Genomic DNA, 25,404 nt, shown 5'->3' with positions numbered 1-25,404 from the left:
ATTTTAAAGCTTATTTGTTACAAATACCCTGCAGAGCCATCCTCTGAGCGGGGGGCACCCAGCGTGCTTGTCCCTGCCAGACTCCTGGCACTGCGCTCCCATGTTTGTACAACAGTGGGTTACTCACAAGCTCTCTGAATTCTAGGCATTTCTCTAGGAAATACACGGCCATCTGTCTGTCCCAGCCTGCCTGCAGGTCCGGGCGAGCGGCCGCATTCCCCTCATTCCAGCCCGGCAGCGTCGCTCGCATTCCTGCCGGTGCGCTGGGGCTGCGAGCACCGGGCTGGTGCAAGAGCAGCAGCACAGGAACGAGCCCAATGGCTGGGCTTGCAAATCCTAAGGGTATGCTAAGAAAACCATTTTGTATCACAAAAAGGCTTATTCATTACTTGCTGGTATTCAAAATAGCTCTAGGGCAGGGACGGGTTAAACAGACTGGAAGGAATTGGGAAATCTCATTCTGGCCCTGCCCTTCAAGGCACAAAGTACTACTGAAGCCAGGAGAAGCACATGGTGATCAGCATCCCACATGATTTGGATCTTTATCCGTTTAGGATTCCCAACCCCATTCCAAATGCCTGCTTTTCTGTCCTCTCCAGACCTGCATTATACATGAGGGACCAGCTAGAAACATGGATTCAGCTTGGTACCTGTGGATTCAGCTTGGTACCCCATCGCCAGTCAGCCTGAACGATGCAGCATACCAAGGCAGAGATTTCAAATAAGCTTTGCTGATCTGGGAAAATTAAGGGCCCAATTTAGACACGGATCGTTCTGAGTGTGATCCTACAGCTATCTGGGACTTCATCCACTATTCAAAGCATTCCGACTTTACCGGATTTGCGTATGCGGACACACATCCCCCAAAGCACCCAGCCACTAAAACCGCCAACTGCAAATACAAAACTGACTCAGAAAACAAAGAGTCTTTAAGATAATTCATCCTGGGCTTAACATGTTCGGGAAATATAAGTAACACATCAGAAAACTTGGGGCTGGGTTTTCAGTCTGTTAGGAGGTGCATGACATGCGCTGGGTCAATCCCTGCACCTTCTACCCTGCATCAGAGGTTTCTCACCAGCCACCAAGCTCTGGTTTCCTTTCTGGACCCGCCTGGCGAAGGCTGAGGCTGCCGCAACCCGTCTGCTCCCGGTCCCGAGCATCACTGCCTTATCTCCTCGGCTCCTTCCTGCACATCCCTGGCTGGGTCCCTGGGGTTAGGACACAGCCTTACCAGGCTCACGGTGGCATCCCATAGGATCAGCCTTGTCTTCCCAGGCAAACCTTGTTACTGCTCCCCTAGCAAACATGTCCTCTTTGCACAGGACACAGACCAGCAGGACCAGGGGAACCGTCCTTAACCTTACTTACACTCGCTAACCCCAATATTTCCCCCCAGGTCCCCCCACTCTGTGCTCATCCCAGCCACTATTTGTTATTTTAGTGCCTTTTGAGGGCTTTGGTAATTGCCGTGAGTCACAACACCAGAATTTACTTATCAAGAAGAATCACACATCAGACACTCTGCAATGAATATTGTATAAGCTCGGATGAGAATTAGCATACACGAGCTCAGTTTGATTTTATGCATTAGAAAATGGATTCGGTTCCCACGGGGCTAGCATTTTATGAAAACACAGGGGCCAAATGATTTGTTACCGAACCTGGCAATACATTTAATTATTTATATATTAAACCCCACATCCGACACGGAAATGTCATCTGTACTAAGTCTGTTGGGTGAGTAATCAAAATCGACGTGAAGCAAAACACTCAGAATACACCAAACGCAGGACGGGTGGTGGGTTTTATTGCTGTTTTTTCACCTTTTCAGAAGAAACCTCCAGAAACCTGGTACGAGAAACCTCCCTTAACAGTGACTCCCAGGTTGCTCCCACCAGCTGGGCTGCGAGAGTGACCTGCGGGTGTCTGGGGTAAAGCATGGGGCAGGGGGGAAACAACAGTTTTTTGGAAGTTCCCCCAGGGGACTGCAAATCCCAAAGAGACAGCACGGGAGTCCACAGGGAATATTCAGGAACCCAAAAGGTCTCATAAGATACACAACAACAAGGGGCGATTCCTATCCAAGCATAAAATTTATCACTGCTCCCCATCCCACTGGAAGGAGAGCTAACGTCAGGGGATTTCACCTAAGGCAGGATCACGCAGACTGGGAGCTGCCCGCACAACAGAGAATTATTCCTAAAGCAGCCACGACACAAAACATGACTCTTTCTCAAGATAGTGCTGCACTCAGAAGCAATTTAATATAGGTGGGTACGGTACAGCCCACTGACTGCGCATGGGTTATGAATAGAGGCATTCAAGTAAACCCAAATAAAGGCCAATAACTCAACTTACATTTTATACTGAGTTTTTGAATGCTGTAGGGGCCAACACAGGACTAAAACAACAAGAGATCTGACCCTCTTGCTGCTTTCCACCACTCAGGAACTTAAAGCAGTCAGGGAAGACAAGCTCTTCTGTTGTCTCAGCTCCCGGCCTTACAAAAACCAGTGGAAAAACCACCCCACGTGCAGGCTGTGCTCACAATCCAAGGCACCACCAGGATGGTAACCTGGACACTGAACAGGCTACACGCTCTCACTGGTGCATAGGTGCAGCTCCAAAGGGGGCTTCGAAGATGCTTGGGAGCATCAGAGCCATGCATCTGGGGAAAGGCAGATGAGATTACATGGATCTATTTTTCATTTAGGTGGAATAACCACCAGTGGCGACGAGCTGAGCCCACGACATCTAGCTCTGCAGAAAGCTTTCGCTACAGCCGGCGCGGCAGCCTGCTGCGAAAGCCTAACTGCAAACCTCAAAGTCGGTGGGGAGGAACCCGAGTTGCTGCCTGTGCAGGCATCAACAACAACCTGGAGCCCCTGGCAGCAGCACAAGGGTTCACCTCCAGCCCTCTCCCTCATCTCCCGGTGCCTCAGCACCCTCCCTGCAGCACCCTGCTCCACCCTGGACCGCAGTGGGGAAACGGAGCCCAGCCCAGCCTTGCAAAGCCTGTGCGGTGCCCGGGTGGGAAGGGAGGTGGGATGGCGATGCCTCCTGCGCAGGGTGCAAATTAACCTGCTTCCACACTCCCAACGCCACTTTGTGGGACCACAGTTCATCCTTGCGGAGAGATTCCCACTTTACAGGAAAACCACGATAGACAAGCAGAAGGGTTTTGCACTCAAACTTGCCCAAATCCCAGGGTCAGCATCCCTGGGAGAGCACCTGAAATGCAGGGGTAATATGGGAGCCTCCCTGGCAGATGAAGGGGTCAGGGTGCAGGGGAACAGCAAATATTTACATTTTCAGGTCAGCACACAATGAAGAGAGACATTTAAGGACCCAGCGGCTGGAGTTAGAGGGAAAACTGTTGTCACTGTTTCCCTGGCTACAGCATGCCTGGTGCTCAAGTATCCACGTCTGGACACCTTATTTACAGAAAGTCCCAGTGAAACTGGCAGCAGTCCTGCAGCGCTCAGCCGAAACCAGCACTGGAGAGGTTTGTGAGCGGGCCGGGGAAAAGATGGATGAATTTGGAAAGCTCTTGCCTCATGGGAAGGTAATTAAGCAGCAAGCTGACGGCTATTTAAAGCAGGTGAATGGTTATTCTTGGTTTAAGGTCAGGGAACAGAGCTGAGCAACAGCACCTCAGCTCACCCCAGAAGGGGTGTTTGGAGAGGACCCCAAGGAGGGATTATTTCTCCTGCCACTCTCCCCAGGCCCTTGGCCACCTTTGGCAACACTCCTCCTCCCCTGCAGACTGCATTAACCCTCTGCCAGCCTGTGCCCACCTCACTGATGCCACATGGAAACAGATAACAAACAGGCACATTGCAGCAAGACCCTTTAGCCACAGGGAGAAACTATATGTACGTACAGAAGACCTCCTTGCGAGCTAGTAACATTGCACGTCTCTGTGTTGCAGTTTGTCCCCTGCAGGAACAAGGTGCCAGTCCCCAGGAGGGCTGCTGTGAGCTTTTATCGTCTTTGTGACTCTTTGAAGCCACCCAGACAGACAAGAATCTCTCCCCTGCCCCTCCGAGCAGCCGGGGCTGCTGGAATTCTGGCACTGGCACGTACAGTAAAAGCAAAGCCATGGTTTACATCAAACACGCACTCTTCTGTAATTCATGTCACTAACATAAACCAGATGCCATCTTCCTCAGCCTCTGCAGAGAACGATGGCCTGCCTTTGCGTTACATAAAACAGCAAGAAAATGAAACTTAAACCTTCAAGAAAAAGCAAAACAAATAAATCAGTAATTAGGCAAAAAACATCCAAGCCAAAAACAGCTTCCAAGTTTCCAGGAAGAATTAGGTTGTTTATGGAAGTCCTGTTTCAACTAACAGCCTGCCTGGCAGGTGGTAGGAATGTGAGTTTGTGGAAAGCAGAAACATGAAGCGGCTCTGCCTGGGGCACTGTGCTTTGCTTTGCTGTTTTCTTGTTTTAGTTAAACAAGAGGAGACATTACAAATATTCAACAAAAGGAGCAGAAAGGAGAGCTGTGCATCAGTGCGGCCTTTCCTACCTTGTATGCCATAGAGTCGATTCAGGCGCGACCGTCTGGCCTCATCGGCGTATGGCACAGCTACCCAGGGCATCTCACTGAAATACTGCTTGAAGGAGTCCTCTGACCTGTGCAAAGGGAACAGGGCATGGGATCCAGAGTGCAGCCCCTCCGCCTGCCAGGCTCTTTCCTCTGCTCCTCATTAAAAACCTGGCCTGCAAAGCCCTTTTTCCCTTCCACCAAAGCCCTCCAGTAAGGGCTGCTGGCAGACACAACCGGGAAGAGCTAGAACAAATTTCAAGTCCCCAGTCCCTCAAGAAGGGATCCACGGTGCATTTTTTCCCCAATATTTCAAACTCTCCGGGGCATCTGAATGTCAACCCATGGCGACAGCAGCAGCTCGAGCATCTGTCAGACCTCAGATCCATAAGCCACAAAGCGAAATACAGAGCCGCTCCATGGACAGAGCCTGCTCTCAGCCCATCGCTGCCCTCGCTAACCCCCCTTTGCACTTTGCCACTGGGCAGAGGGCAAAGGACTCAGGCAGCCCTTCTGATACCAGAGCCAACCTGCTCTACCCCAGATCAAATTTCCTCCTCAAATCAAACCGGCAATGCTCAGAGGTTCCCAGCTTGGGGGCAGCCCTGTTAGCGCTTCCTTACCTGTCTGCACTAACGAAGAGTATCTCAAACTTCTGGCCCGCCTCCTTGATTTTCCGGTACGACTCCACCAGGACCCTTGTGAGGCTTCGGCACGGCGGGCACTGCAAAACACAACACATACATAAGGACATCACCTCCTCCGCAGGGCCAGACCCACACCCAGCAGGTCCAGATGACCTAGTGACCATGAAAAGACAGATGTGACTTCATCTTTGCTGGAGTACCGGGCAGCAGCCCTGAACGTGGCTAGGGCTTATGGCCCATAAGTTGCCAACAAAACCTCTTCCGTTTTTGAAATCTGATCACTCTTCCCCTTCTGAAGGGCCAGCTGAGGATGACAGGCCACTGCAATGGTGCAGCTTCTTCCAGAATGACCAGAGCATCTTAACTGCTTCAACACCAGCCGGCCCGAGGTCTTTACTCTCCTACAGAGCTCTGCAGCAAGAGCCGCAGGGGGATCCCCAGAGCACCCCCGAGCTCACTCCAACTGCTCTGCAAAGCATCTACTACTCACCCAGTGTGCGGAAAAGTAGACCCCAATGTGCGAGCCCTCCAGGGCGTTGCTGTCTAGTGTCTGGCCATTGTTCCTTAGCAGAGGCCCAGCAACAACTTCACTGAAGGGTTTTGGCCCCCAGGGGAACTCCAGACCTGGAGGGGTCGGGATGGAGGTGGAAAGAAGACACAAAACAGCAAGATGCACATGCATCATTTACAGTTTCAAAAAGTTCCACCAAAAAAAATCCAAACCATCCTACCCTCTGCAAAGACATGGGGGAGCCAGGGAAGCCAAGCTCTGCACTGGAGCCGGGGCCACCTCTTTTTCCCCAGGTAGGCTGCACCCTTGCTCAAGTCGCAGCACTTTCGGCTTGACAAAGCCTGCTCTAGTTTTGTGCCTGATGAGGCATCTTTTCCTTATCAACAGCATTTATTTTAAAAACAGAGGGCAAGGTGGTACGTGCTCAGGAATGCAGTCAGACTATTTGCCTTATACTGATACTAACCATATATTTTTATATATATACATACACTTATTTATTTATAAAACCGTATACATATATATGTAAAAGATGGTATATATACACACACATATATATATTAAAAAAACCCTAGATATAAACTAAACTTACACTAACTCTTTGCACCCCAAAGCAAGCACGTGTGCATACGCACAAACACATGCTCTGAATAATCTGCTGCCAGCTCCCAGAGCAATCAATCTATGTATTCAGCCAGAGAGGAGGAAACATCACAGATGGCTCAGGCCACAGCGTGTACTTGCTGCACAGTTCCTGCCACCTGAATTAAAGACTCAGTCATCACACTCAGTATCTACTGCATGAAGAAACGACGAGCCGGTAATATGTGTACATGGACAGCCTACAGCAGTTGAATGATGGGTCTGCAGAGTCTCTAAGTAAGGGCACACGTTTTGCTCCTTTTGGTTTTTGCAAATTGGAAGAAGATGGATTTAACATCAACCCCCAGCACAGTAAACCTCAGAAACAGAGAACGGTAGCATTTTTCTGTTGCATTTCTAAATAATGGGGAATTCATTATCCTAACAGAGTGTGATGCCAGTGATAAAGTCCCACTCAGTATTTTGGAAGGATTCTGCTCCCAAGGTATGGAAAGTCTGGACCCTCAGTCTGTCTGTCCATGTGCCTCCATCAGGGAAAAATCCAAACTTAATCTTTCAGTTAGCCTAACTTTTTCCTCATTAGCACTTCAGACAAAAATCCTGGAGGGGAAATCTTTGTTCTTTTCAACAAGCAAAACCAAAACACAAGATCTGGCAGGAATGATGCAGAAAATTTTATGCTGAAAATAATACAGTGCCTCGATTAGTTAAGTATGACAATAGTTGTTTGTTTCCTTCCCCCCCCCAAGGCAATTAAAAATGAACTGAAACGAAAAGGCAGCTGTGTGCCCATGTTTCTGTGGCACACGGGACTCCAGGTCTTACCTTCTGGGTCATCTCGGATTACCAGGAGGCCGTTCCTGCAAACCACCTTCCCGGTGGAGGCATCGATAAATATCAGGGAAGGAATGTTGGAGACTCTGTACTTGTTCCACAGCTTCAGCTGTAAAAGAGATCGGGAGGGGAGAGGAGAAAGGTAAACTTGGCAGCACAAAGGGGAAGATCTTGGAGCGTTAGCATCTTTCAGACCAGAGGTCAGAGCTAAGCAAAGAAACAGAGCTGGTGCTTTGGCAAAGCATGTGAAGGCATGTGAGGGCATCTCTCCAGAGCTGCTGGGCCAGCCTGGACCTCCAGCGCCCGCAGAGACCCGCACCATCAACACCATCCCCTCGGTACCGCAAGTGAGACCACCGTTTGTCTCACACCTTCTGCGGGCTTGCCTGTGAGCGCAGGTAAAGCTTCTCCTCCTGCTGCATTTGCCTCCTTGCAAGTAAAATGGCGATAATATTTACCATACTTTGAGGTCTTTGTTTAGAAGACACGGTAAGCACAAATACTTTTAATGCCACTGCTCTGAAGCAATTTGTAATGCTTCCCTGGCTGTTTCCTCCCCTCCCATTTCAATGTTCATTAAACAAACCAGCAACCCCTGCCAAGACACAGCCATGCTGAAAACAAGGCCAACACACAGAAACACGATTCTTCTGCAACTGGGGCTTCCCGGGTTTGTTCCCGGGAGCTGATTAACGGGTTTGACATCAGCCTGGGCGCCACGTAGCCCAGCTCATCTATCCTGCGCTGCCAGCCTCGCAGCGGTCCCCGCCAGCTACAGGCAGAAGCTACGCAGGCTGCGATGGCCACATTTTTGGCGTCCCGGTCTAGATGTTGCTGTCTGCTGGTCGTTACATTCTGCAGCGAGCTCAGCTCCGCACCACGCCGGTGACTGAGCGCTCTGGGTGTCACACGGTCCTGGGCTGACATTTCTCAGCATATGCTTCTGGCACAGGATAATTTGGAGCTTAACCCCCGTACAGAAGCTCACAGGGACGGGGAGGAACGACACGACGACAGCCGCTGGCACAGCCCAACCTCCAGGTGTGGGCTGGCTGCGGCCGGAGGAGCCAGTCTCCCTGCCATGCATGGAGGAGCTGCTGCGATCACCACGTTTACTTCTATTTCTCCAAGCATTTCAACCTAAACAGCCCAGCGGTGAATTATCAAACTCTTAAACAAAAGCCAAACCATAGCAGAGAGCCAGAGGGGAAGGAAATGAATCACCACCTTCCCCTAAGCTCTGCTCTGCAAAGCCCCTCAGGCTCTGAGTGTTTACAGCTCGCTCGGGTTCGGAGAATAAAACCCCGAAAGAGAAGGGCAGGAGGGCACCGAGAATCCCACCCAGTCCCAGCGAGGAGCTGGAGAAACCCTCACACAACGTGCTGCTGCTTCCATCAGCATCTCACGCGGAAACTGGACCCAGGTGTTTTCCTAGAGAAAGAGGCCATGGCTCTGTGGATCACCATCCCTGATTTCCAAATAGAGGCAATGCCGTTTCCCGAGATGGGAATGATCTCGGGAACCAGGCAAACGAGGGCAGGGAAGGGATGCAACGTGCAGGCAGAGCAAACCGCATCCCTTGGTTTGCTCACCAGAGATCCAGCTGAGGGGAAAGTCACATCCACATTCAGGTTTCAATGGCACTGTATTAAATATTTCTTCCAAAACCTTTTTACAAAAGATATACCTGAATGAGTGACATGAGCCAGCCTGCTTGCAAAGGAGTGTTAGCAAAACCCTCTTGGGTCTGCAAGAAAGCATTAATACTGATCTAGGAAGACTTTATTAACCTCCATCTACTAGGACCCAGTGAAAGGCAACGCTTTGTGTCCTGCCCACCAGCCTTTGATTTCCAATAGACATATTTCTTGGGACAAGCAGACTCATTCGTAATGCCGACTCACAAACCACAGGAGGTAAAATCCACTTCTGTGAATTTTAAAGGGTGGGGAAAAGCTCTTTATAAGGATCACAGGCATTTAAGAGGGTGTTGCAAACAATGAGGAAATTACAACTAGCAATTGGATCGTTCTCTTTAAACAGTTGCTTACATTACACTTCATTTCGCCAAGCCCTTTGCATACAGGCAGCAGCTCCCCTGGGGCACTACTGCGGGTCCTGGCAGTTTTGCTTGGCTGGGGAAGCAGCAGGGTCTGCACTTCAGAGGCAAGAGGCTGCATCAGCTCACTGTGCTCAGAGGGACGGGGCTGGGACACCCCAGATAAGGGGATAAAACCAAACCAAACCCGCTCTCGCTGGAAGCACTGGAGTGAGCGGTGCACGGCTGGCTCCAGGCAGTCTACAGGGTCCAGCAGACATGGCAGCTCCCACCAACAACTGGCCCTGGGTCTTCTCGGGACATGTAAGCCATCAGGCCCCACTGGGACCAAACTGCAGAGACTGGTCTTGGCTGCCCAGACATCCGCGGTACGGGTAATCTGCAATCCAGATACTCTGTCCCCATGAAATGGAGGGTTGCCACTTCTAACTCATTATTGAGGGTCCACAGGAGAACGCCTCAAGCAAGCATGAAGCTAGGTGTGTGCTGAAAGGGTCAAAAAGCATCAAAAAAGGTCAATGTGACATCTGCTGCTGCTGCTGGGGGAGCGCGTCCACCACTGGGCTCTGAGACTGGAACTAACGAACATCGTGTCACGCTCAGTCACACCTTGGGCGAACGAGAAAATGCAATCAAACCTGCAAGGTTTTACCTTGCATCTGTGCAAAAGCCGCAGCTCCCAGACACCACAACCCACCATCCCAGGTCACGCCAAACGTTTCAGAGCTTCATACATGCTGAGCAGCGCTTACTGTTTGCAGTATATTTGCTGCCTGGGTTATCACCGAAACCCATCATACGACACCAATGCACAAACACAACAATTGCATGTAAGATGAGTGGAACCGGGTTGCCATTTTAAGTCTGGCTGTAAAAGGCTTGAATTGGAAATTAGTGGTCTCCATGCACTAACCATATTAATTTTGCTGTCTGTATCGGAAAGTACAGGAATGTGCTCTTCAAAGTGGGAGCAGTTTGGTTTGATGATTCTCCTGTGTGCTAGGAAAGCTGATGGGGAATGAGAAATGCACGCGCTGCAGGATGAGTGCCAGGATCTATGACCATTCCCACCGCCCTGGCCCTCTTCAGCCAGACTCGGCTTTCCAAAGCCTGTCAGACACTTCTGAAAGAAGCCTGATGGCTCCTTTTACTGCAGGGCTGACCTGAAAGCGCAGAACCTTGATCAGAAATGGGCTGGTTCATTTTAGCTGGGCTTTTTGGGTAAGATAGCTCACTATGGGATTCCCACACCACGCCACTATTTTGCAGCTGAACTGCAGCTTCTAGCAAAGACATCTGATCTCCACCTAAAGCCTCTGAACACCAGGATGACCTAACCCATCTTGTGGCAAACTATTACACTGGTTAGCTTTTCTCAGGGTAAAATGCCAAGGGTTTGCACACGCGCAGGTTCTGGAAAGGAGACAAGCTCCTCCTCGGTCCCGCTCAGCATACACCCGCTGGTTGTGGTCCACGCAGGAAGGGGAGCCCAGGAGAAAAAAAGGCAGCCCTTGTACAAGTACCTGCACAATCGCGCACCTCACAAAGGATCCTGTGTCGGGCTGGGCGTGGGATGCGGAAAGCAAATTACGACTTGCTCTGAAACCGCAGGATGATAGGATGATAGCTCAGGCAGTAGGGCAGAGTGCTGCCTCAGCAACTTTTAAAAGCTGTTTTTCCTGCCGTGAAGAGGATGACATAGAAATAACATACTCCACACTCTGAGGATTTGATCATCCATTTAAAGAGGGGATCTCTGCTCCGCTTCCCAACAGCTGTTGCAAATCTGTGGGATCAAGCCAAAGCTAACACAGATGTGGAAATAATCTATGGACTATTCAGCCCAAAAGCAGCTGATCCTCTCGGAGCACCCTTCGCTCCTGGTTCAGGCTGCATGCCTGCTAAACTCAATACTCACCCCAGGACGCCCGCTGGAGAAGGAGCGATGAAATACAGCCCCTCGCAAGATGCCGTACAGGCTGATCAGCTTTACAGAAACCTCTCTGGCTCCTGTGCAGGTGGTTAAGTACAGCAGTCCAGTGGAAAAACCAGAGTCACCAGATTCCTCCGGTAACCTTATCCCTACACAAAGCATCACCGTGCTGTCCTGGAGGACCTGGAAACCGCAGCCCTGGGCTCCCTCTGTGACTCCATCCACGACCGGCCGCAAGAGGCTTTAAAACGATCACTTATTATTTGAGGTCTGAGGCAATCCCAAGACGTCAGGCCATGCAGCAGCACTCAGCATCAGTCGCAAAGCTGCTCTCCGCACTGGCGGCTGGCTCGGTTATTTCCCCCACCCTGGTGACTGGGAAATGCCTGGCTGAGACGCATGTTGGAGAGAAGTTTGCAGACAGCCACAGTAATTTTTCCAGATAAAGGTGTCAGATGAGAGGTCTCCCCAGCAGCTCATGGCTGTTTCTGCGCAGGGCTGGCACCCGGCCGGGGCGGATGAAATCCCCTCCTGCTCTGCGTGTACTGGTGGGGAAGGGATCCCCTACTTCCAACAGCTGCCGGGCGCTATTTTTGGTTGTGCTGATTGATTTATCAGCCCCGGTCGCATTCGCTTACCAACATAAATCCTGAGCTGCAGCGGTTAACGCTGGCAAAGACAAAGCACAACTGCTTGCAGTGAAATGAGCCCTGGCTGGTGGGAAAGTGGTTCTCCCGCCCTCGTTGGGGGCTGCGCTTCTCTGCTGTTGTGTGAACCTGGACCATAAAAGCTCTCACGCCTCCATCTTCCATAGGATACAGAGCTGCCTCTGCCCAGGAGACGCAGAGGTTTCAGAGGCACCTGCCCATGCCAGCAGCAGGGCAGACACTGCCTCTGCTCATCTTGCAACCCACACTTCCAGCCTGACCATCGACAGCCAGACAAAGCTGGTTTAAAAATTCAAAAGCAGATCCCTCAGCAATAATGAACATGTTCCCAATGTGGATGGCTGCTGCTTTCTGCTAAATGAAATGCAAAGCCACTTTTCTTCTAAGAATCCACCCTTAGAGGCAACACCCCCAGGGTCTGGGCAATTCCTCCCGTGAGGTGTTGGAAAGACCCCGCTTCCCACAGCCCCACGAGTACCCATGTGAGAACGCAGCAGGGTTTCTGTTATGGACACAAGCTCGGCTCTTGCCGGTCTCTCGTTCCAGAGCCATAGGCTGAAACATGAAGTCTGTCTGAGGAATACACAAGCAGCCCTCGGGTGGAAAAGCACCCTTGATCCAGGACCGCGGGGACCAGCAGAGCCCATTACCACCCAGCTCTGCCTCCAGCTCCGCTGCGCAGACCGGCTCCGGGCTGGCGAGACAGCCCTGGCCGTCCCCACCGCTCCGCTCCCACAGTCCGGCGCTGTGGGGGACCTCTCTGTCCTCGCTCGCTCACAATGTTAAATTGCGGCTTTTACATCGTGCCTTAAAGGGTTTACAAGCACCAGGGGCCACCCAGGCTCTGCAGACAGCAGGCACGGGGCTGCAGAACAACAGGCTGCTCCCTCACCTCGTCGACTTAAATCCAGTTCACGCCTGTCCCTGCGATTCAAGCTCAGCTCGGGCGAAGGCTCCTCTTCCAGCCCTCCCTCGCCACTCCTTTCCCTTCGTGAATAAGGGAACCCCCTTAGCAGAAGGGGGACGTGGCGCAGGAACGACAGGCAGCCGAATAGCGGGGGGAGGCGTCGAGGGCAGATGGTGCACGCCAAGGTCTGACCTTGTGACACGGAGGAGACAGAGCGAGGCTTGGGATAAATTAATGTCTATTGTGCTGCTCTTTCTCTCTGAAAGCAAATCAAAATCTAATTACAAAATACAATGGTGAGAGAGATGTCTGCTCCGAGAACATTAATGAGCTGAGGAGGGAGGATTTGGAATTGCAATAAACAAGATTGATGTGAACGGCTGAGACTGACAGCGCAGGGCACCGGGGCTGCCGGTGCACATGGACTGGTGGGCAGCCAGGCCCACCGCATTATCGTTCCCCTCTCCCCCTACACTGTCTACGATGGGAGAAAGCCAGTTAAAACCAATCTTAGGACGAGTTTCCCCCAGCACTCAGTCCAGCAGTGCCTGCTGTGGATGTTCCCCGCGCCAGTCACATTCCAGCAATATGACTCGGTGCAAGCAGAAAATAAAAATATCAAACCAAAAGTCCTGCTTGTCACCTCCATCCTCTCCTTGCTGCGGCTCCATGGTGAGAGACCGGCACAGCATGGTCCAGCTTGCAGCCGCCCACATCGCCCCACAGCCCGCGGGGGGGCAGGGGAGACCCTGGCAGGATCCAGCTTGCAACCCCGGGCTTTTGTTCTTCCTGGCCATGAAACACAACGGCAAAAGCTTTGGAGCCAAAGCGGAAGGAAATTCTCTCCGCGGGGTTTTCTGGCAAGGCGGTCGCCAGCGGAGGGCTACTCTTTGTTCCCCCAAGGAGCTCTGAAGCCAAAGCCCCAGGGTGAGGGACCTGGGCCAGCCTAAGCTCGTGTCCCGGCCCCCTCGCTTCCTCCCATTTTCTTTCTCTTACCGCCCTGGTCACCCAGCGCCAGCACCATTGCTCTTTGCAATTTCCCAGGCTAAGCCGTCCAACTGACTGCGAGCTGAGCATTTTATTTGAGGGCAAAGCAGCATATGGCTGGCGCGCGCGCCCGGCTCAGAGCACAAGCTGCCTCCTCTCCTCCTGACGCACATGCAGGCTGACAGGCTGGATCCTCCGCAGCCCACATCTGATAGGAAAACATTTAATTTGAGCAGAACTGAAGAGCGGTTAACATGATCTATGGAGAGCAAAGCCCCAGGGCCTGGAGCAGACACAGGAGGTGGCCTGGTTGTTTTACATGTGCAAGTTTCAAAGAGGCGCTAGGCTGGCAGCTTGATTTGATCCCAGGATCAGGGCGAAGTAGCATTTGTCTAAACATACAGATAACAATGCAGGCAGCAAATCATGCAGGGAGGATGCTACAAGACAGGCTGGTCTATCAACACTACGAGGATATCTTTTATAAACCTCTTTTTTCCCAGGTGTTCCTCAAATTGTATTCAACAGCCCAAAGACGAGGCAGAATTTAAGGATGCAGCATTGTACCCAGGACTAGGAAATATATCTCTGTGCATTTCCAAGAAATGTTTTTTTTTTTTCTCCATGTGCATGCCTTGCTTTACCTCTTAAAAGGAGGCTTGCACGTGAGCATCTCAAGATATTTCATAAACATTTTTTCTCCCTGCAGTTCTGCTTTGGGCCGAGCACTCTCCCTTTACCCCCCAGGACAATGGGGGCTTGCATGAAGATAGGTGCAGATCCCAGGGGGTCTGCCAGCACCTTGAATCCACCTTCTGTTACCTGTTTTCACTGGCATTTTTTCACACTTTCCTGGTAGGTAAGTAAGACAGCAAGACAAACACATAAAAAGCAGTGAGGACGGAGGGAGTTAAAGTGTTTGTGGGAAAAATTTAAGACATATGTAGAAGAGTATCATACATGGCCCCTATAAATTACGCCCCCAAATGACTAGCACTGAGTAAGAAACAGCTATGTAAACACAAAGGTAATAAGAAAAAATAATAATTTCTCTCTCTCTGTGGGGAAGGGGTATTTTTCCATCTGTTTATAGGAAAGGCGAGGGGTGGGGCAGCAGTCTGGGATGTTGAATCGAAGTTCAGGGTCTCTCTTGGTCCCCAGTCTCATCTGTCATTGGAAGCGGGACGGCTGCCAGAACCACCGCAGATTACAGCCTGGGTTTCCTACCCACCGCCTTTGCTTTTGCTGCTACCGTTCGCTCAAAGGCAGCCGGCATTGAGCGCTGGTAGTAATCGCGAGGTCAAACGCCTTGCAATCCTGGCTCATTAAGAAACAAACACTTCTGAAAAGCCCAGAGTTTAGACAGAGTTCCCACCAAACACAAAAGCCTTTTAAATCTGCAGGGAAATCGGGATTTTTTTTTTTAGTTTGTTTAATGCACACAATGAGGTATTAGTGTGGTTTCTGTTTTGTTTTCAGCGGTTAATCCGAAAGGGAACCTTACACAATCAGACCAACAAAACGCTGGAAAACAATAGAGTATTTGTTAGCACTGTAACGCACCCAGGGGAGTGAGGGCTTCAGGATGCCTCAGCACCAAGAGCCTCATGAGCAGTGACCTCCTCGGGACACGCCAGCACCAGGACATCCCCCAGACCGCCAACATGGGAGAGACCCTTGTAAAACTACCAAGACATCTGCAAATACCCTCTTGTGCCCACTGCTGCTGATGCACCCACTGGATGGGAAACCTGCTCATTACGCAGTGTCTTTTGAAATGCTCATCCATAGCATCACGGCTGACACTTCATTACAAAAACCTCCACTCAACACAGCACTTGCATCACTGCAAACACTCAGACTATTTAAAAGCAACTCCTTTCCTCCAGTTGATCTCAGGAGAGGGTGCACTGGTTGATCTGGCCCTCCCTACAGCCGCATCTATCTCGGCGTCTCAAGAGCCGACGGCATTGAATCTCATTCTGGCAGCACTCCTGGTTTGCAACCCAAGGAGGATTTTCATGCAAAGGTTACACAGCTGCAGAGCTAGAAAGGCCATAACCACAGCCCCGGCGCCTGCTCGCAGCCCACGCTGCTGGAGCAGCTCTGGGCTTTGCATGCAAGACAGGCAACGGGCTCTGCTTGCAGCTCAGAAGGGCGGCACAGCTTGATGGATTCACTCCGTAACTGCACTCAGGTCAAAATACTCCAGGAGCTAACCAGACCCATGTGCTCTCAAGCTCCAGCTGGAAAGAGCAATCCCCACCAGTGACACCTTGGAGTTATCCCGCTCCTCCTTGGCTCTTGGTGTGGAACGGGGTCCCACAACCCGCGCCGACCCAGCGAAGCCACGGCGCTCGCAGGAGATTTCTCCTCTGGAGCCATTAAAGTCCATCCTGCGCAAACATCCCACCGCTGAAACTGCTCTGGGCTAAACCACCGATGATGATGCGCTCTCAGGGCCTCCATGTCCTCTTAATACACTTCACAAGCACAGCTGAGCCCCAGAGCCACGGTGGCCTGAGCCAGTGCTGGGTGCCCTGCGGGGAAGACCATCAGACCGACTTGTGACACAGGCAGGATGGATGTAACAGGTCAGGCTGCCTGGAAAACGCTCTCCTGTTGAGCACTTCTCCTCTTCCTCCTGCTCCCCAAACCGACAGCCCCTCGGCCGAAAGGCTGCACAGGATGGAAACGTAAACCCGCCCGACACCGAGCCACTGACCTCTAAACAGGAAAACGCCACTGTGAGTCCCATCTTTGCAATTAATCACCTGCACACATTAAAAACAGAGCAGAACGAAGCTGACCATAGCTCAGATGCACTAACATCTCAACTGCAGCACAAGCCAGCAGGCGGGAAGCTGGAGAAGCCATTTCCCCACCCAATTGCTCCTTTGCAGAGAGGCATTCCCATCGAGCTGTGCTCCAGCAAAGCTGGTGGCATTAGCTGCGAGGGGAAGGCAGAAGGACAGGGGAAGGAGCAGAGACATGGTTTGGGCCAGGCATGGAGGCAGAGCAGGGAGGCACTTGCAAAAGCCAGCTGCTGGGTTGGGGAGGGATAACCAGTGCCAGGCAAGCCCGGAGGGAGCCAGGCAGATGGGGCTGGGGGGATGTGGGGTTTACGACACACACACATGGTGGACCAGGTGCAGGGCAAGCGAGGGAACCCGATCCGTCCCGCGAAACCCAGCACCGAGACACAAGAGGCCCCTGGCTCCAGGGCCATCGACCGGGGACGAACGAGAGAGCAGGCTGAGGCTCCCTCTTCTTTATTTTAAGGCTTGAGTGGCGCATCTTGCAACTGCCGAACCAATTAAAAAAGACAAACAGTGACAATGATAAATCAGGAGCAAGGTCAAAAGCTCCAGCTACATCCTGACTTGACTGACAGAAGTCACAAAATATATAGTTTCTCAAAGGGGTGAGAGCCCGTGAATCAGCACACGGATGAAATACGGCACCGGGAAGGCAGGACCGACCCCTGGTGTGAGCAAGCCTCGGGCGCGGCGTCCCTCCCGCTGCCCCAAGCACGGCATGAAGGCAGCTGCAGCGAAACTAGAGGCCGCTGCCAGGAACTGATGACAACGCGAATCCCACGAGGGTGTTCAAAATGTCAGATAAGATGCGGCGTATTAATTCCCTCCGCTGTCAGCCAGCCCCAGCCGGAGGGGAAGGCTCGGAAATCACAGGCTTCAGCGAGGTGAGGATGCCTGGCGCCTGCTCTGCGGCTGAGGCTTCAAGTTGATGGCGAACCAGGAGGTGACGCAGAGGGCTGGACGGTGGGAGTGCTACCTCATCTTTTTGGTGGGAATAAGGGAGATTCTGTGCAAAAGGAAGAGCCGATCGTGTGCTGTTTTATAAAATGCCGAAGACTGCTGTGCACTGGCAGCGACCTTCCTCAGATGTGGCTATATTTCAGCTGTTACTATATTCAGAGTTTGTAAAATGCTCTGGGATGATAAACATCACTCCAGAAACAGTTATTAAAACTGTTTCCAGGAAATCGATCCATGGAGACAGAGAAAGTCTGGTGTTTTTACAAGAGCTCCAGCTAGAGAAAGACCAAAGTTAAGGAGGAAGTTTTGCTTCCTTGTCTTTTCAGCAATAAAAAGGAGCCGCACCAGGGGTTTATTCGGTTCTGCAACATACGAAACAACCATGAGTTGTTTCCTCAGAGGGGAGCCTGACCTGAGATGGGCAGAAAATACCCCTCAAGTCATCTGGAGTTACAGGCTTTCTGCCTTAGTCAAGCTCTGGACTTGTTTGTGTTCTTGTTTTATCCTGTTGCCCTGCCTTAGTCAAGCTCTGGATTTGTTTGTTTGTGTTCTTGTTTTATCCTGTTGCTTTCTGTGATTACTGACGGTCCAGAAGAAGATCGCAGGCTAACAAAACGCACGCTGCAGGAACAGACATTTTATCCAGAAAAAGAGCACAAAGCGCTGTGGGAGCACGGTCTGCCTTCCCAACCCCGCTCCAGCCTCAGTGCTCGGAAGCAACGTGTTTGGAGTTGGATGAGCCACGGGAAACGCAAGCAAATCATCCGCTTGCGTCCAAGCGGCTTTTTCCAAGGATCTGCCACAAAGTTTCAGGCTCGGTCACCCCTTCCCCACCCCTGGGTCAGAACTGATTAAATGCAGCCACCGAGTCAAACTCCAACATACTCATCTCGTTTGGCAGCCCTGCGGTTCGGCTGTGAGCTCCAGGCTTGTTCCCCCCCTCTCCCTCCTTCTTGTTCAATTATCTTGCTTCATCTTTATTCCGTTTCCAGGAACACTTAGCAACAGGCTCTTGCAATCAGCCACCGGCAGGCGAGGATCTGAGGAGGAGACTCTGCAGTTAACGATGACCTTTTACTACACTCATGCAAATTTTAAAGAAAGTATGTGAACAATTTGCCTTTTAAGTATCCTCCGGTTACATTCTCCAGGACTTAATTCTCCTTCTCTCTTTAGAGACATCAGAAACACCAGATTTTGTGATTTTACACTAATGAGAACAAAACCTGCAGCTTAATTCCAGTTTGCTTTGTGGAATTTTTTTCTGTATCTCACGCAGCATGCAGACCCCGAACGGGCAAAAATTAACCTGCGACATCTATTCTGGCCAAGACCACAGGTCTACTCGGATGCTGAATGCTCACGCCACCGACAGCCAAGTGTGGGCTTCGGGGTCCGTCCCAGCAGCCAGCCAAACTCTTCCTGAGACGGACAAGATGCTGTTGCTTCTCTTGGCGAGCAGCTTTTACAGATTGCCATCAGAAACTCTCATTCCAGGACAGATGAAGGGTATGCCAGGAGCCAAAGGTAGCCGCAGCATCCCAAGGAAAACACAGCAGTTGTGATCTCGGTAATTAAAGCTCATCAGCCAAGGCAGCAGGTAAGAGAGCTGGTGCAGTGGTTAGGGACTCTCATTCCCATGGGACTCGCTGTGGCGACACAGGGAGAGCTCCTGCCAAATTCAGGTACTTTTGCAAGCAACACCGGTCTCTCCCAGGGCCTCTCCACCTCCAAAACAAGACACCGACCACCATGAGGCTCTCGGAGGCGGGCAGTATTGACACCTCTATAGATGGAAATGGGTAAATAACAAGCCTGGGTTTGGCAAACCACCGCGGCAAACTCACAGCACCCGTTTTCACAGCCGCCTCGATGGGTGCCGGCAGCTGACGAGCCGACCAGGCAGCAGCCCTGCATTTTCATCAGATTTAAATCAAATGCCCAAAGCTTTCCAGCACTTTCCCTGTCGCTCAGTAATTTTCCCACATATACAAACAAGTTTGGAGACGCCCAGAAAGCGCACACCAGGACAGCCTGTGCAGCTTGCAGGGCACAGGGGCATTACTGCGCTTAAGTCCTTTCTCCTTGAAATGAATGCTTTTTGTTTGGAATAAAAAAATCCTGTATTTCTTGCAGTGACTAGAAGCTGGAGGGAGGGAATAGGCGAATACCAAGGTACCAAGGCAGGCAGCTCACTTCCTTCTGCTTTCTGAGTGGTGTTCATAAATAGGGAAATAATTTGCAGTGCTCTACTCTGGGCGGGGGGAAGGCTCACAGATCCTTGATACTTCATAGGATCTTAAAAAGTATAATCTACTTTCTTTTTTCCTTTAAAAAATGAAAAGTCTGAATAAGCATGTCATTGATCCGATTGCTGGGAACAGCATCTGGAACATCAGTCTCTGCCTGAGACTGCAGAAGCTGCAGGAGAGCTCAAAGCAGCCAGAGCTGCCCTTGAACCAGATGCCACTCGCTCTTACAGAAACGCCTGTGGATCTGTGTGAAAATGATTAAGCAAAATTGCTCCCTCTTTTTTCAACTTTGTAACTCAAATCTGTTTTCCCTTAGAGGGCAGATGCTCATTACATACCCCACAGCACATCAAAGGGCAGGAAAGGCAGGAAGGCAGCTGCCTCACCACGCACCGGAGGGCCAGCGCCCAGTGTCCTGCCTGCACCCACCAGCTCCTCCCCACCTCGAAGCTTTTGGCTCGGGGTAAAGAGCCAAGAGAGTAAAAAGGCCTCTTCAAGCTTCGGTCTCCTCTTGGTGACACTATGAAGGACACCAACCAGGGGCTATTCCAGCAGCAGCAGCAAATAGCAGCGATGTGTCTGTAGGGAATTCTCTTGGTGCTTCACAACTCAATTCCAGCTACTGCAGCACCCCAGGGAGCCCCGTTCATCTGGTGCAAAGCCGAGCATTTCCCCGATGCTCCTTCCTCATCGGTGCCTGAGCATTCAAAGCAGAACACGAGGGACCGGCAACGCACGCCTGCACCCAGATCCAGCCGGCATCTTCTTCAGACGCTCATTAACAAAATGACAACATTAAGAGAGCATTGCGCAAGGACACGGGCGCCAGGAGCCTCTCAGTCATCCACGAGAGGCTGACCAGAGAGGCAGGAGAGGCAGGGCTGCTCCGGGGCAGGGACAGGAGCTGCTGCAGGGCAGAGCAGAGCCAGCCCCGCTCTCGCTTTGCCCCAGCACAGCGGCTTCACATCTGCCATGTAAAGTGAGTCCTAATCACGCCGTGCATGGGTGCCAAACAGCAACACCTTCCGCCCTACCTCAAACAGGGCTTTTTTCTCATGAACAGGACAAAATACTGGGGCTCCGATACAACCGTTTCCCCTATCCAAGGGCCTCGCATTTTCAACCCCACAGGCACTTTTGGTGATGAACTGACTCCACTTTTACAGAATTCACTAAATACCTAAAGCGCGATGATGCTGCGGTACACCCCCCACCATGAGTGCAGAGCCTTTGCTCCCACAGACGCCAGCCTGAAAATCCCACTTCCCAGCGGTACACCCTTCCTGTGCCCTCCCAAAACAGGATGAATATTGTCCAAAGTTTCCTGGAAACTTCTCCCTGAAGATCTGAATGTGGGATGCATATGAGATATTCCTGTTCCGTGAAAATTTGCACAAAGAATGGCAAACGAAGACCCTGAAATCCCAGAGGCTGAACCCAAACACCATGCTGCCTCTTACCCAAAGCCTCTTTCGTCCTTTCTTTACTCTTAAACTCTATGGGACGATGCTCAGATCTAAAACTCTTGGTTTTTTGGATCTGTGCTGGCCACGGCAAACACCCAGCAGCTCGGGCAGGCTTAGCAGGACGTGACCTAAGGGGCACCAAACCCTGTGCATTTAATGCCACACCTGATGCAAACCCCTGTCCTTAGAGGTGAAAGGCAAGTGACGGATGAGAGGCCTCATCCCTCGAGCCCTTCTCATTTATTCTAGTTCAAAGAGCTCAGAAAACCCAAGGCAATCACTCACCAGCTCAGATATTTAAGGAGGAGCGTGGGGAAGGGCGCCTGGGAAGCAGGAAGCATGAAGCCAACTTCATCCAGGATGCAAGAGAGGGGGGACACAGCCAGGCTCTTACTTAACAGCTTCTTCCAGGCAGCCCACTGCCTCATCCATCTTAATCTTTGACCACCAAGAGATGAAAACAATTTTTCCTCATTCCCTGCTCTTACTGAGAAGTTACAAGAAATAAAAGTAAAACTAAAACAAAGATCAATGTTATACCCCTTCTCAGACAATCTCCGCCTGACCTGGACTTTCTCAGCATCCCTTTTATCTAGCAGAGTGTTTTGGCTAAAGCTTTGCAGAGGAAAGCCATGTGAGCAAGCTAGTTAAAAACCTGGTACTTTCATGTTTATACAGCCAGCTAAGCAGCACACTACAAAGCCTTTTATTCCAAGTCTCTGCTGACAAGCTAGCAGTGATAAATTACAGAAGTCACCCAGGAATTAGGATGCACATGGGGAAAAAAACCCAATTCCCTAGGTGGGAAATAAGGGCTCAGAAACGCAGGACTCAAGGAAAAGTCTGTACAAAAATCATCCCAAGATTAGGGGGCAATTTGTTTGTACTAAAAGGGGAGAGCAAAAACAGCTGAAGATGCAGACAGACTCCCTGCCCATAGTTTCCAAGAATTCACCATGTCCAGAGGTGAAGATAGAGATACCTTTGAGGTATCTCTTCTCCCAAATGCCCCTATTTCCAGAAAAAGCAATCTGAAACGGGCCCCTGTGTGTTGGCAAGCAGCGCAAGTGGCTACAAGCATGAGAAGAGACGTGCTTCCCGGTCACAGAGGTGCAATGCAGACACTGAGCAACGAGTTGGATGTCAGTGGCGTGCATCGAAGAACAGCCCGAGCGCCCAGGTCACGGCAGGCTTCACACGCTGACCGTGTACTGCGTCGTGTTGGTTTACATACTGTGCGTGCAAGAGCCAGGAAAAATCCATCATCTTTGTCATAACAAACCCTAAGGTAAACAAAAAGGCAAGACCATGCATATTATCCAATTAAACAGGCACGTAAAGGAGAAAGCAAGCGCTGGCCATCCGCTTGCTCCTGATTTTTGCTGTTTCTCAGCGAGCACCTACAAAAATGGGCTGCGTTGAGCCCTGCATGAAGGGGATGCGGGAAGTGAGGTGTGCTCCCCCCCTCCAAGAACAAACCTGCTGCTCCTGAATAAAAATCAAAAGAGTTTTGTAAGAGAAACCGGCATTTCACAGTCTTTGCGTTGCTCTCCCCCACCACAGAGCGGGCAAGGAGCACGCTTTGGCCCCCTTGCAGACACATGCCCCATGGGCTGCTTGGGGCTGGGCAGCTGGAATAAACACCCAAACCCAGGAAATTCCCAAGCCCAGAGAAACCAAACCAGAGCCAGCTGGTCTGTAAAGCTGCACCCCTACACAAAAACTTTGCTTGTCTTCAATTTGTGAAGTTCATGGCGTTTGCTCTGCTTTCTATAAACTACACACGTGGTTTTGCAAGGCAGTGGGCAAACGAAGGGGTGTCTGAGGGTCCAGGTGCCCAGTCCTCAGTGGTACTGCTTGCCAGGATGCAGCTGAGGGAAGAGGTCCACCTGCACAGACCCTTCTACAGTGCCCCAATATACAGCAGCGTAAAACTCAAACACAGCTGGACTGGGTCTTCTGTGTTTTCTCCAGGAGGGTTGAGGACCTCCTTTCTCCACTGGGCAGAGCTGGAGACCAAAAGGTTAAACTCTGTGCACACATATGTGGCACTTTGGATTACTGACCATTTCAAAAAGAGGAGAAAAGCCCTTCTCGGCTAAGTTCTTGCTGCTCAGTTCGCTGAAGGGCATCAGGACGGTCTGAGCCAGCAGCTCCGCTGAACGCTTCCAGACTCTGTCTGGCACGCTGGCACCCAGCCCGCTCCTCCACTCCTGCGCCAAAAGGGACACCCAGATACACAGGACCTGAGTTTGTAAAGACAGTTACAAACCGGAGGGAAGGACTTAGCTACTTCTACAGAAAGATGGTGCTACAGATAGTACAAAATAATTAATACTTTCCAAGTCTGCACTTGCTTATGAAAGGAGAGAATTAAAGCTCCAAGCCCAGCTCATTTGTAAAAAAAAAAAAAATAAGCACGTGTCCCAGATTCTGTTCTGAACCCCAGGGAATCAGCAGGTGGCAGATTGTTAAAGCCCAAACAATGCTATTTCAGACCTGCAAGCTGAAATATCTTGCCACATCCCCCCTTCCCCCTCTGCAGGTCTACAGGAGGGCCACAGGGAAGATTTAGCATATGCAGCATTGGATTGTTGTGGTTACCTTTTAGTCGATTCAAAAGAATATTACAACGTATCCCCCAAGGGAGTCCATAAATAGCAAAGGATTCTGCTTTAATCCCCTATCTATTCCTATCTGGATAATATGGCATTTGGACAAGCAATGCCAAAACACAGATTTATGGCAAAGCTGAGAGTTTGCATGGCCAACACGTGCTCTCCAAACTCTGGATTCCAAGGAATAAATAAAAGCCGCTTCCACAATATAGATGGCTCTTCAGTTACAGAAGCTTCATACAGATACAAACTTGTTTTCAGGATTTCTGCCTCCCTCTCCCACCCCAGGTGAAAGGCATGTTTATACCGACCTTCCTCAACACTAAAATCAACTGCTTTCACTGGGTGTTCCTGCTGGTACCACCACCGCACGCTCTTCCGCTTGCTTTTCATTTCTTTACTAACACTTTATATTATCTATCAGCTATTACCTATCAGACCAGCTTGAAACGTCTTTGCTGACAGTGACCAACATCAAAGGGAAAAGAACTATAAAAACTGCTGACCAAAGGGAAAAGGACTATAAAAAGTACAGCTGACGAGCGCTACAGTCGTCACCGCTGCACTGGAGACGCCAGGGAGTTGTGTGTTCTTAAAAGCTCCTCAGAGAACGGTGTATTAAAAAAAAAACCAAACCCAAACAACAGCAACTTTGCAGACAACTTAGTGCTGCCGAAACTAGTTTTCATATTGGAAATGCTGAGAAGCACCTGAACAACAGAGTCACTGTAACACGCACGTGTGGCTGTGAGGGGCTGACCACAGCCTGCTGCCCACCCCAGCAAAGCTGTTTTTTCCTGGGAAAACAGCCCTCCTGGATCCCAGCCACTCCTGGGCAAGACAGGGCAGTTTGGAGAGGTTGTGCTCGGTGTTTCGTCGAAGGGAGGGATGCCAGCATCCGTGGGGCACGCGTCGGCGGCAGAGCAGCGGGCAGAGATGCTCACCTTCCTGCCAGAAACCTGTGCCGGCAGGTCAGCGAGGGAGAGCGGCAGCAGAGGAAGCGTTATGAGGCTGTATTACAAAAGACATCCTGGAAAGGAAATAAAGGGAAGGTCGGGATCAAAAGGATGGTGCTACATCCTGAAAAATTATCTTCTGCTTCGGGAGCCACATCTTAAAACCAGGTACAAAAGTGAAAAGGGAACCGGTGGACGCAGAAAATTCAACGCAAGTGCGTGCTAAGTGCAAGCAAATACATTTTGCCCAGCTGAAAAGTCAACCCTGTAAAGACGCATCCATTCCCAGAGGCACCAGGCAGGATTGTTTCCTACTCCATATTCCCCAGGTGTAATTTTAAATTACTGATGGGGCTGCCACATACCTCCCTTGGGAGCCTGCACCACAGCCCCCCACAAAGGCACGTATCCTGCCTGCTGCAGTGGATCAGGACAGCTAGGCACAGCAGCAGGGTTGGAGAGGTGCATGCTAGGTTACAAAAAGAAACACGAAGTCATTTTTGACAAAGGGGAAATGCTGCATCCTTGCTAAATCACTGTTGTGGGCTACACACCCTTTGGATACTGGCTACTTGCAGGCAAAACATAAAGCCAAGGATATCTGTTTAAAACCCACAGGCGGACACTG

General features: G+C 50.9%; 1 protein-coding gene across 1 annotated transcript in view; it reads right to left on the bottom strand.

Annotated features, from left to right (window-relative positions):
• The window catches only part of NXN (nucleoredoxin), a 55,726-nt gene that overhangs the window by 10,036 nt on the left and 20,286 nt on the right, over positions 1-25,404 (bottom strand). Inside the window, exons 2-5 of the mRNA XM_050908901.1 lie at positions 7,143-7,260; positions 5,694-5,827; positions 5,180-5,280; positions 4,539-4,645 (exon numbers count right to left, since the gene is read on the bottom strand). Of these exons, the coding sequence (XP_050764858.1) occupies positions 4,539-4,645; positions 5,180-5,280; positions 5,694-5,827; positions 7,143-7,260 (460 nt within the window). The remainder of the gene's footprint in view (positions 1-4,538; positions 4,646-5,179; positions 5,281-5,693; positions 5,828-7,142; positions 7,261-25,404) is intronic.

This window comes from Gymnogyps californianus, chromosome 20, assembly GCF_018139145.2.
Source record: "Gymnogyps californianus isolate 813 chromosome 20, ASM1813914v2, whole genome shotgun sequence".
Taxonomy (NCBI): Eukaryota; Metazoa; Chordata; class Aves; order Accipitriformes; family Cathartidae; genus Gymnogyps; species Gymnogyps californianus.
This window is presented reverse-complemented; position numbering and strand designations above follow the sequence as displayed.